Source organism: Pleurodeles waltl, chromosome 12 (assembly GCF_031143425.1).
Source record: "Pleurodeles waltl isolate 20211129_DDA chromosome 12, aPleWal1.hap1.20221129, whole genome shotgun sequence".
Classification (NCBI taxonomy): Eukaryota; Metazoa; Chordata; class Amphibia; order Caudata; family Salamandridae; genus Pleurodeles; species Pleurodeles waltl.
The window spans coordinates 554,620,546-554,632,969 of record NC_090451.1 but is presented as its reverse complement, the minus strand read 5'-3'; the positions used below and the strand labels follow the sequence as shown (position 1 = coordinate 554,632,969).

The window sequence follows — 12,424 nt, the reverse complement described above, 5'->3', positions numbered from 1 at the left end:
GGAGTCATGTTTTTGGTAGTTGTGTGCCAGGAAATGGCGCTAGTCTGGTTAGAGGCATTTTTTTGCCTCTAACTAGGCTAGCGTCATTTTCTGACGCACAAGCCCCTCCTTCCAGGAGGCCACCTCCACCCGGCTAGCATCTTTCTTGAAGACGCTAGCAGAAGTTTAGCACCGGCTTGTGCCATTCAATAAATATGGCGCCCGGCTGGCATTGTTAAATGACGTAAGCCGGTGCTAAACTTTTTGCTGCAAAACTGCGTTAGCGCACTTTTGCGGCAAAAAGTATAAATCTGGGCCCTAGTGTCATAAACTCGGCGCTTCCTCTAATAATCGATAAAAACTTAATTTTATATTCCAGTAGCACTTTACGTATGAGAGAAGGGAAAATGATACGTTGTAGCGCTTGAGTATGTTAGCCAACACAAGTCATGCCAAATCCAAAACTCTTCAGTGGAACGCAGCCCCAAAGGGCAGCACTAAAGAAGAGATCTTATTTCTGTTCTTCAGTCCAGCTTTAAAACAAGCATGGACGGTGGAGGGGAACAGGCAACAACAGAATAAGCTAACAACTCAGGAGAATCGATGATGGGAGAAGAACTAAATAACAAGCATTTGCAATACAATAGGGCTCGCATTTGTGAGAGTTAGAGCTATTGGTATTGTAAATTATAATGTTTTTTACCTATGTGTTTTGTAGTTAATGGATGTATGTGGTGTGTAGTGGAATTATGTGTGTTGTATTGGAATCATTAGTTGTTAATTTTGTGGTGTGGAATTGTGTGTAGTATAGTGTATTTGTGTAGTTAAATTAAGTGGTATGGTGAATAGGACTGTTGAGAGCTGTAGAGAATAGACAAAAGGGAAGAATGGGTGATATAGATAGTTTGTACAGGTAGTGGTTATTGACAATGAGACAGAGGAGCAGAAATAGTGTTTGAGAAAGAGAGAAAGAATGGGGAGAGCAGGATATAGATGCTTCAGGAGGGAGCTTTTGTGTCTGCAGAAGACACTCTAAGAAAAATAGGAGAGTGTGTGTTTGAGGGACGGAAACTTTGCAAAGGGACAGGAAAGAAACTACGAGAAGATCTGAAGTAAACCATATGAGTGAGGCTGGGATAGTGAGTGAGAGAGCACGATAGATGGGTGAGAGAGAGATAGAAGGAGAAGTGGAAGGGGCTTATGGAAGGGGGGATGGGAGAGGTGGACCAGAGCGCAGCGTGAGGAGGTAGCATATCTATCTATCTATCTCTATCTATCTATCTATCTATCTATCTATCTATCTATCTATCTATCTATCTATCTATCTATCTATCTATCTGTCTATCTATCTATCTATCTAGCTGTCTGTCTTTATATCTATCTGTCTGTCTATATATCAGTCTGTCAGTCTATATATCCATTAATTTATCTCTTTGCAAATCTATTTATCTACACAACACTATCTACACAACGCTATCTATCAATACAACATTCTACATCTATTGGTCTTTGCAAGCCTCTCTATTTGTAATAATGATTTGGAAAAATATGACATGCAAAAACATTACAGATAAATATTTAGCAAAGGCAAAAGGCTGGTGGCCTGCACCAGACATATTAGCTTTTTTTAAGTAGCCAAGACCTTTTGATTTTCCTCCCACACAGCATTTCCACACTTGTCCTGATGAAAATGGTGCCTTGCCTCTGTGGGTGGGCCCAGCACCTGCAATAGGAAAGATCCCAAAACATAAGATGGACAGATCCATTTTTTTCCACTCAAACTGACACTTTTTTGTAACGCGAGTAGCAGTGATTTTGGGCCTAGGCTTTGCTGCCGTGCAGAGCAACCTACCAAAACCAGACATTTCAGAAAACTAGACACTTGGGGGAGTCAGGGGTGGTGTGACAATGTTTTTCTACTCGGAAGCCCTTGGAAACCTCAAACTTCGACTGAAAACATATTTCCTCAGTTTTTTGTGAGGGGAAGTCTCTGAATCTGCTGAGATCCACAAATTTCCTACCATCCAGCATTTCCACACATCGCCCCAAAAAAACGCTACTACCCTTGTATGGGTGAGCCTTTGGCCCACGATAAGAAAGGCCCCAAAACACAACATGGACAATGCAAATGTTTCCACTCAAAACAAGCACTTTTTTTTTGCAATGTGGGTAGCTATGGATTTTGGGCCACGCCTCCGAGCAAAACGTACTGAACCCAGATTTTTTTGCAAACTAGACACCTGCTTGAATCCCACAACGTTTCCTTACCTGCAATGCCCTATATACCTCAACCCTTGCCTAAAATCTAAATTCTTCCATGTACATCTGTGTCAGAAACTTCTAAGTCTGCAGACAAAGAAACAAAATTCCTATCAACCATCGTTCCCCAACTTAACTTGATAAAATTGCTACTGCACTTGTGTGGCTGGGCTTAGTGCCCTCAACAAGAACGGATCAAACCAGTGACAATGGGAGTCCTTCGCGAGCTGGAGACTTTTTGATTTTAATAAAATTATTTATTTACATATAGGGGTTTCAGCCAACCCTCTTCATCTATTGGTCTGTTGTTGTGTCATTCACACTTTTCCTCAGTCCCATACAGCACACAGCATGGGGCAGAGAATTAGCACACTTCAGCCATTGTCTAACTTTGATGTGAGTGACGGCCTTGAGCTCCTTCACAAGGAGCAAATCGATTCATAAAGTAGTTTCTTTTTACAGAAACTGCTCTAGCAATATGTGTTTTTGAGACAAAAAAACATTTTGTTTGCTTCTTTTCAGTGGGGCCCAGCAGCTTCTACAACAATATTTTATAAAAAAAAACTATTTCACAATAAAACAAGCATTGAAAAATCAAAAGGCTGACAGCCAAAGCAGACCGATTGGTTTTTACCAATGCTTGTTTGTAGATGTTGTTTAATTGAGGTGTGAGGGGTCAGATCGCCACAGTGGTGGGAAATACAAGGGGACCTATCACTGTTATTTTCTATGTGCGCTACTTATTGTTCTTATTGTTCATTGTGTACACTTAAGCTGTGTTTTATTCTTTATTTGCTAACCCCGTCACTCTGCCATGATTACTACACAGGAACCAGTGATGCCATTGCATCGAACAGCCTAATGTGTGCCTCTGTTGGTCAAGACATCACGTTGGGGTGTTTTCTCTTCCCCCCGATCAATGCTGAAGACGTGCAGGTGACATGGACCCAGGGAGCGGACGAGGAATCCATTGTGCACTTCTATCGCAATGGCACAGAGGATGTGGAGAAGCAGGCGTCGCAGTTCAGGGGGAGGACCAGGATGATCCGGAAGGACATTACCAGTGGAAAAGTAGCTCTGACAATACGCAATATCACGCTTTCCGATGCAGGACAGTACTTCTGCTCCTTCTCGTCTAACACTATTCCACTCAGAACCTCAGTCAGATTGGAGGTGACTGTGACAGGTTAGTGAATGTATTGCATAACATGTTTTTTCACGTCTCAATAACAGACAACGTCACATATGTATAAATTACACCTATACACCTTTGTATTTGTTTTTCTGTAGTTCTTTTTCTTTGCAGTGACCTTTTCCAATTGCAAACCATTAAATCAGGTTTTGCAGTAACATTTCACCATGAGACCACCAAGTTTTCAATGCAGAGTTCTAGGATTCTTTTGGCTGGTCACCAGTAGTGAACAGTACTTTGTTGGGCTGTCTCAGGATATTTCTATGCCATAGCTGAGGTAAATGTATATGCAACAACTCCGCCCGCCTTCTTTGCACACATAAAACATCTTCTGCTTCCTCATCAATTTTTGCTAAACCTCACATAGAGTCAGGGGACCAACTTATGAATTTCCCTGAGGTACTGTGGTCTAAGGCATGACCTTTGTCATCTGCGACATCACATTAAGTGGTAACAACGGCAGTTATGCGGCACTAAGTAAGCCACTGGACAGGTAGTGAGTGATCCACTGGAAAGATAACAAAAAAGGATTTCTAAATCCTTAGGGCAAAAAACAAAGGGGCATATTTAAGAAAAGTGTTGCTGCACTGTGGCACAGGGTAGGAGGCAATAGCGTAATTTTTAATGATAATATTGATGTACTCTGCAGGAGTGGTGTCAACATTTTGGCACTACTCCTGCAGAGTACATGGGAGCCCATTGTAAACAGTGGTGTGACCCCTTTTAACGCCTGCTCTGAGCAGGCATAAAAAGTGCAGAAGAAAGTGAAGCAAGGAAATTTGTTATATTTCCTGGCGCTATTTTTTTGGCCCCTCCCAATGGGGAAACCTATGTATACATTATGCCTGGCGCAGGCATAATGTAGCGCAAAGGGTTACAAAGTGCGCAATGCATACATTGCTCAACTTTGTAAATATGGCGTGGGGATTTTGATCATCTAACGAAACATTAGCGTAAAAAAAAGTATGCTATGTGTTGGTATATGGCGCTAGGGGATGTTAAATATGCTCCGAAGTCCCTACAGCACTGTATATATTTTAACTAATTAAAAATTGCTGAAAAAATGTATCTCAATTTGCATTAACAAACAACCTATTAGCCTAATTCATGTGCTCATGTAAGAGGGCAACACTTTAGAAACTCAGGATGAAGAGAACGTGAATGTTGATCTTGCTCACTTTTAAGTGTATCAGTTGTTCATTGCAATGATATATCAACATTTCCTGTTTGCCTGTTATGCTTTCCAGCACATCTGATAGTGCAACCAGGCTATCAGGAAAAAGACTTTGGGCCTCATTTACAAGCCCCTAGCGGCACACTGTGCCACCAGAGTGTAATTTTTTTTACGCTCCAATGACGTAGTGTGCCAGCCCATATTTACAAGACCAAGCAAAGCCACCTTTCGTGGTTTTCAATGGGCTTGTAACATGGCTCCCTTTCATGTATTACTCTGCGTGAAAGGTGGGGGGTTCAATGGGTGTTGCCGTGGGTGTTCTCAGCAACACCCATAGAATTTGACATATTTCCAGATTTCCCAGGTTGGGAATGCGTCAGATTCCTATGCCACCTCAGGGGTTGTGTTAATGTAGCGCAACAGGAAGACATAACATTATTTCTACCCGTTTTTTCCTCTTTCTATGTGTGCTACATTCTGCTGCACACATAGAAAGAGGAGAACACCATTAATGATTTTTTATGTGCAGGAAGGTGTGCCTTCCTGCACATAGACAATCATCCCTGCAATGCAGACACCCTTGCACCACGGTGCAAGGGTGCCTGTGTTGGCGCTAGGCTGCCAATAGTGCACCAGACTCCCTTCAAATATGTTTCCTAATAAAATGCTACTTGACTCATTTGAGGCAGCCAAGAACATCCACATTTGCCAAGTGATGAATGTCATGCTTGATATTTTCAGCCAGTCCTGGCTGTTTATTCACAAGCCTTTTGCTTTCTGGGGCATGCCGTTTTACTGTTCCCACTGTGAGATTGGCTCACAAACCTAAGCCTGTTAAAGTGTTCTTGGCTAAAAAGCCAAGACTGACTGATGGTGTCACATATGATAAGAGCCCACTTGGCAACTATCAACGTCACCATATGCACAGTTCTGGATATAATAGTGCAGGTAGTTCCAGAATACCAATGATATGTTTGCAGACGGAATCCTAGAAAAGTGAGAACATTCTGGGAAAATTGTAGACTTTCCTCAGCAAGGCCCAGATTTATACTAGCTTTGTGCTGAATTAGTGTCATTTTTTTTAATGCTAATTCAGCGCAAACCTAACTCCATATTTATACTTTGGCGCTATACAAGTCTAGCGCCAAAGTTATGGAGTTAAAGGCATTTTTTGCTGGCGGGAAACTACCTTGCGTCAATGAGATGCAAGGTATGCGTTCCCGTGCATAAAATGATTCTAAGGCCCAGGCGCCCTATTTAGCCTCCTGTGCAAAAATGGTGCACAGGAGGGAGGCGGGCCTAAAGAATGGCACTAAGCTTGCTTAGCTCCATTATTTAACGCCTGGATCAGGGCAGGCGTTAGGGGACCTGTGGGCCAATTTCCATGGTGGACCATCATGGAATGAGCCCAAAGGTGCCCTACCCAGGCTCCAGGGACACCCCCACCCACACCAGAGGGACAGCGGAGGATGGGGGACCCCATACCAGGTAAGTCTAGGTAAGCAGAGGTAAGTATTTAGCATTATTTTTTAAATGCCACTGTGGGCCCTGAAATGGGCCCCCCTTCATGGCACTGGGTGCAATAGCCATGCCCAGAGCCCTTGTCCCCTGTGCTTGCCATTGGGGTGGTGTGCATGACTCCTGTTTTTTATAAGACAGGTGTCATGTGGTGGTAGGGTTTTCATCAATAAATGACCCTGGGCTGGTTAGAGTCATCATTTTTTACTCTAACCAACCTAACGTCATTTTTTGGTGCAAAACCCCTTCTCCCATACCGCCACCCCCACCCCCACCCGGTAAACAACATTTTCCTTGACATTATCCCACCCTTTGCGCCGGAATGCGCCATTCCATAAATAAGATGCCCGGCAGGCATCTTGGAATGGTGCTAGCCGGCGGTAAACGTTTTCACCCAAAACTGCGTTATCGCACTATTGCGGGTAAAAGTATAAATATGGGTCCAAGTATTGACAGATTATGAGACCTCTTTTAAGCCATTAGAAGACAAAAAATGTTCACAAATTAGCCCAATACTCTACAAATTAATTAGTGTCAATCCAGTCTTCTGACAGTACCTAATAAGTATACTTTTATTTGGTAACTTAAGAACAATGCCCTAAACATAACTACAGTAATTATGATTTGTACGTATAACATTAACAAACATACATTTAAGCGGTGTATGAACTCTCTACAATGAGTAGTATGACACCCTACTTTGTATATGAATGGTTTAATAAGAGCACATGAAAGTCTCTAATAACACTTAAAGAACAGCCATACCTCTAATTTTATGTTAAGGTCAAGGTATAGGAGAAAATTCAACACATCCTTCCGGTATTATGAACCACTATCAAAAAACAAAAGCAGTAAGTCACAAAAAAGCTAACATTAAAACAATTCAACCTGTGCTGACAACTTTATTTCTTGGACATGTTCCTGTGTTATTGGCACATGCTTGCCGGTAGCCTGTAATGCCCTCATTCTTCGAGCATATTATTTCAAACAGAACATTGAATTTCCCCAACACACTCCTCATAAGTGTTATACCTATCAGCCTTAGGGTGGTCCTCCCCCAAACCTTTTGCCTTCAACCCTCCTGTTTTTTCTCAAATTGTTTTTGTTGGCCTTATGCCTCTGTACACTTTACCACTACTAACAAGTGCTAAAGTGCTTGAGTTCACTACCTAAAACATACACAATTGACTTACACCTGATTGCCACATTTAATTTACTTATAAGTCCCTAGTAAAGTGTTATACCGCATACCCAGGCTTGGTAAATTAAATGCTACAAATGGGCCTGCAGCACTTATTGTGACACTCTCTTAAGTATTCCCTTTGAACATATCTCGCACCTGCCATTGCAGCCTATTAGCAGTTTTAAACTGCCAAATCGACATCTTAAAATACACCCCCTTGCTGAGCCTTAAACACTTTTTTTCTTATATACAAGTCACACTTAAGTTAGGCCCTAAACAACTTACAGCGCAGGGTTCATTATAATTAAAAAGTTGGGCATGTAATTTAAGTTTTACATGTCCTGTTGGTGAAAAACTCCCAAATTCCTTTTGCACTACTGTGAGGCCTACCTCTTCCATAGGATAACCTAGGGTTACATTGTTAAATTTAAGTGCTAACTTGTGATTTTATGCAGGTAGGAAAGTCATGTTTGGTATCTGAGAAACTGTAATTTAAAATCTTCTTTAGTAGTAAAGTTGGATTTTAAGTCATAATTTTGAAAATTCCACTTTTAATAATTTAAATCCCATATGCATGTATAGAAAATTACACGTGTCTCCTTAAGCACTACTTCAAGTACTGTGAGTTATTCTTAACCAATATTAATCAATTTTATTGTAGTTTCATTCCATCCATCTTAATACCCCAAAAGTTCCAGTTTTCACGAGTCATTCATTTTTTAAATGTTTTATTTTCATAGTGTGACCAACTTCCAGGTGTGTAACCACCTAATTTCTTAATTTCCATCATTAACAGATGGCTTTAAAATCCCTTGCTCCATTGATCTCCAGTGCATTTGAGACCTAGGAGGCCTTCCGTCAGGGGGAAAGTATACTAAAATCAGAAGAAAACAATAACTATGTTAAATGTGTTTAATATAAAAGAAGTGTTGTAGTAGTATCGTTAATTGCACCTCCTCAAAGTGTCCATTAGTATACAGAATCAAGCAGGTCAATGTGCACATACAAAATATGGATGGTGCTGAATGGTAAGCTATGCCCTACTACCCTAAGGCATATCCGTGAACCTAGTGAGATACACTGTAATGACATAAAACAGAAAAACCACAGCGCTCAATATGAGTCCTATATGTTCGTCAAATTGCAAAAAAGGAGTTCATAGAGATTCAGACCAGGTCCACTTTCATTTATTAGCAGATGAAAACCATATTCTTCACTCAATATTCAAAAACCTTCGACAGCCAACACGTGTTTCGTCACACCTCTTGAGGCTGAAAAGTACTGAGTAGTATATTGAATACAAAATAGTAAATAACCAAAGAATAGGACATTATCAGGGAAAGACCTCATCACTGCGTTCCGCGATGTAAATTGAAGCATAATTTAGCAAAGAATCACAAAGGTAACACGGAGTACTCTAAAGGCAAGATTTAACAAAAAATGACGTGTGTGGCCCTGCACTGAATTTGGGAGCGTCAATCACCGTCATTTTCAAAATGCAGGGATGCGTTGTATTTAAAAGAATACGGCACACCCCTGTGTTTCCCCCTGCGTTGGTGAGGTATTTACTGCCATGCGCCAAAGCAGTAACCCTTGCAGCATTGAGCAAGGATGGCTGCGTTGAGGGGGAGATTGTTTTGTGCTGGAAGGAACGCCTTCCTGCACAAAAACAATGTTAAATGGTGATTTGCTCTTGCAGCACACATAGAAAGACCAAAAAATGACAAGAAATGACAAGAAATTAAGGCATCCAGTGTTAGGGAACCAACATTTGATTCCAGAAATCTGCACAAAGTTGTTCCCCCTTACAAGGATGGGGATGACATATGCAAGTGGTTTGCTGCACTTGAGAGGGCCTGTAAAGTTCAGAGGGTCCCTCATGTTCAGTGGGCTGCTATCCTGCTATTCTGTGGCTATCTTTCACTGGCAAGGGGAGAGACAGACTCCTTATTGTCAGGGAGGATGATGCAGATAATTACCATATACTCAAAAGTGCACTCGTAGATGGTCTGGGCTTAACCACTGAACAATACAGGATAGAATTCAGAGAGACCAGAAAGAAGCCATCACAGGATTGGACAGATTTTGTAGACTGTTCAGTGAAGGCCCTAGAAGGTTGGTTAAATGGCAGTAAGGTGACTGACTATGAAAGCCTATACAACTTAATTCTGAGAGAGTATATATTGAACAATTGTGTGTCTGATGTGTTGCATCAGTATCTTGTGGACTCAGATCTGACCTCTCCCTAAGAACTGGGAAAGAAGGCAGAAGACAAATGGGTCAGAACAAGGGTGAGCAGAAAAACCCATACAGGGGGTGACAAAGACAGCAAGAAGAAGGATGGCAAGTCTCATGACAAGGGTGGGGACAACGATAAAAAGTCTTCATCAGGCCCACAAAAATCCTCTGTTGGTGGTGGGTTCAAATCCTCTTTACACAATCAGAAAAAGTAATGGTGTTATCTCTGTAAAGCCAAAGGTCGTTGGGCAAGTGACCCTACTTGTCCAAAAAGAAACACCAAACCTCCCACCACCACAACCCCCACTACTTCCACTAGTGCCTCTAATAATAGCAGTGGTGGTGGGAAAAACACTACAAATAGCCAGTCAAAGGGTGTAGTTGGCTCACTTTTAGTAATGTAGTGGGGGTTGGTCTAGTTAGGGAGACCACTGGGGCTGTTTTAGTCTCTGCTGGTGGCATTGACCTTGCCACCTTAGTTGCTTGTCCCCTTAATATGGCTAAGTACAGGCAACTACCCCTAATAAATGGTGTTCAGGTTGAGGCCTAAAGGGACACAGGTGTCAGTGTAGTGTCACTATTGTGATGGAGAAACTGGTAGCCCTTGAGCAACACCTACTTGGTCATCAATACCAAGTGACAGACGCCCATAACAACACTGTTAGCCACCCCATGGCTGTTGTGAATCTCAACTGGGGGGGGGGGTACTCGTCGAAAGAAAGTTGTGGTATCCACTGACTTACCTGTAGAGTGTCTCTTAGGAAAATATTTGGAAACTTCCGCTTGGGCTGAAGTGGAGTTGGAGGCCCATTCAGCAATGCTGGGCATTCCAGGGCACATATTTGCTCTTACCAGGGCTTACGCCAAGAAGCATAGAGGACAGGGAAAGTTGGATCCTGGTACAATGGACCAATTGCTCCCAAAAACTAGGGGTAGAAAGGGCAAACCCTTGTCTACAATCCCTCCCTCTCCAGATGATTCCCCTTTTGATGAGGAGGAGTCTTCTCCCTGTGCAGAACCTATACCAGAGGAGCTTGAAGCTGACACAGCTGAGCTTTTGGGTGCAGGGGTGCCTGACAGGGAGGAACTGAGTGTGGCACAGCAGACCTGTCCCACACTAGAGGGTCTAGAATAATCTCCTCTATACTCAAGCAAGGGATCCTAAACCTGGTGCCACCAGGAGACTGGTCATCCCCCTCTAGTATGGGGAATTCCTCCCATCTCTAGCTCATGACATTCCCTTGGCTGGACATTTGGGGCAAAGTAAAACATTTTCACTGGCGTCATATGTCAGAGGACACAAAAGAGTTTTGTCGCCCCTTTGTCACCTGCCAAGCCAGTAGCAAGACTGGTGGCACCCCAAAGGCCCTCTTAATCCTACTGCCAGTGGCTGGGGTGCCCTTTGAGAGGGTGGGGGTAGATATTGTTGGCCCCCTTGACCCTCCAAAAGCTTCTGGCAATAGGTTCATCCTTGCAGTAGTGAACCATGCCACAAGGTATCCAGAAGCTATCCCCTTATGGACCACTACAGCACCTGCAGTGGCAAAGGCCCTCCTGGGAATATTTTACAGGGTGGGTTTCCCTAAAGAAGTTGTATCAGACAGAGGTAGTAACTTCATGTCTGCATACCTCAAGGCAATGTGGAAGGAGTGTGGTGTAATATACAAATTCAGCACCCCTTATCATCCACAACCACATGGATTGGTTGAGAGGTTTAATAAAACTCTCAAAGGCATGACCATGGGACTCACTGAGAAACTCAGAACGAGATGGGATGTCCTCTTGCCATGCCTAATTTTCGCCTACAGGGAGGTACCCCAAAAAGGAGTGGGCGACAGCTCCTTTGAGCTCCTCTTTGGTCACCCTGTTAGGGGTCCCGTTGCTCTTGTGAAGGAGGGTTGGGAGTAACCATTAAAGCCCCCGAGACAAGGTATTGTGGACTATGTACTTGGCCTAAGATCTAGAATGGCTGAGTACATGAAAAAGACCACTAAAAACCTTTAGGCCAGCCAAGAGCTCCAAAAGCAATGGCATGACCAGAAGGCTGTCCTGACAGAGTACTAACCAGGACAGAAGTTGTGGGTATTGGAGCCTGTGGCCCCAAGAGCACTCCAAGACAAATGGAGTGGACCCCATCTCATTATGGAGAAGAAAGGTGAGGTCACCTATCTGGTGGACCTGGGCATTGCCAGAAGCCCCTTTAGGGGGCTTTGTGTCAATCGTCTCAAACCTTATTATGATAGGGTTGACTTAGCCCTGCTGATGGCCACAGATGAGGGGCAGGAAGACGAGAGTGACCCTCTTTCTGACCTTTTCTCCAACACTGAAGCTGATGGCTTAGTGGAAGGAGTGTTGATTTCAGACTGCCTCACTGCTGAGCAGAGGGAGGACTGCAAAAATCTCATAGGACAATTTTCTGACCTTTTTTCCCTCATACCTGGTACAACTACCTGGTGTGAACATTTAATTGATACTGGAGACAGTTTACCTGCCAAGAGTAAAATATTCAGGCAGCCTGACCATGTAAGAGATTGCATTAACAATGAGGTCCTGCAAATGTTAGATCTAGGAGTTATTTAGCCCTCTGATAGCCCCTGGGCCAGACCAGTTGTGCTTGTCCCCAAACCACATAGCAAAGAAGGAAAGAGAGAAATGCAGTTTTGTGTGGACTATAGGGTTCTTAATACTGTAACCAAAACTGATGCTCACCATATACCCAGGGAGGGTGCTGCTGTGGCACGCCCACTGCAACACCTGTTGCACACACCTTCCACACAAAGTGGTGTATGTGAAGGGGCCGTATATACAAGCTGGCTTTAAGCCACAAAAAGTGGCTTTACGCCACCTTGTAAATACGGTGCAGTGCATAGCGCCACCGGAG

The 12,424-nt window shown here is 43.1% G+C and overlaps 1 protein-coding gene across 3 annotated transcripts in view; it reads left to right on the top strand.

The window, feature by feature from the left end:
• LOC138268196 (butyrophilin subfamily 1 member A1-like) overlaps nucleotides 1–12,424 on the top strand; it is a 354,320-nt gene that overhangs the window by 108,548 nt on the left and 233,348 nt on the right. For all 3 annotated transcript variants that reach the window (XM_069217628.1, XM_069217627.1, XM_069217625.1), the window contains exon 3: nucleotides 3,068–3,424. In XM_069217628.1, coding sequence (XP_069073729.1) covers nucleotides 3,068–3,424 — 357 coding nt within the window. The remainder of the gene's footprint in view (nucleotides 1–3,067; nucleotides 3,425–12,424) is intronic.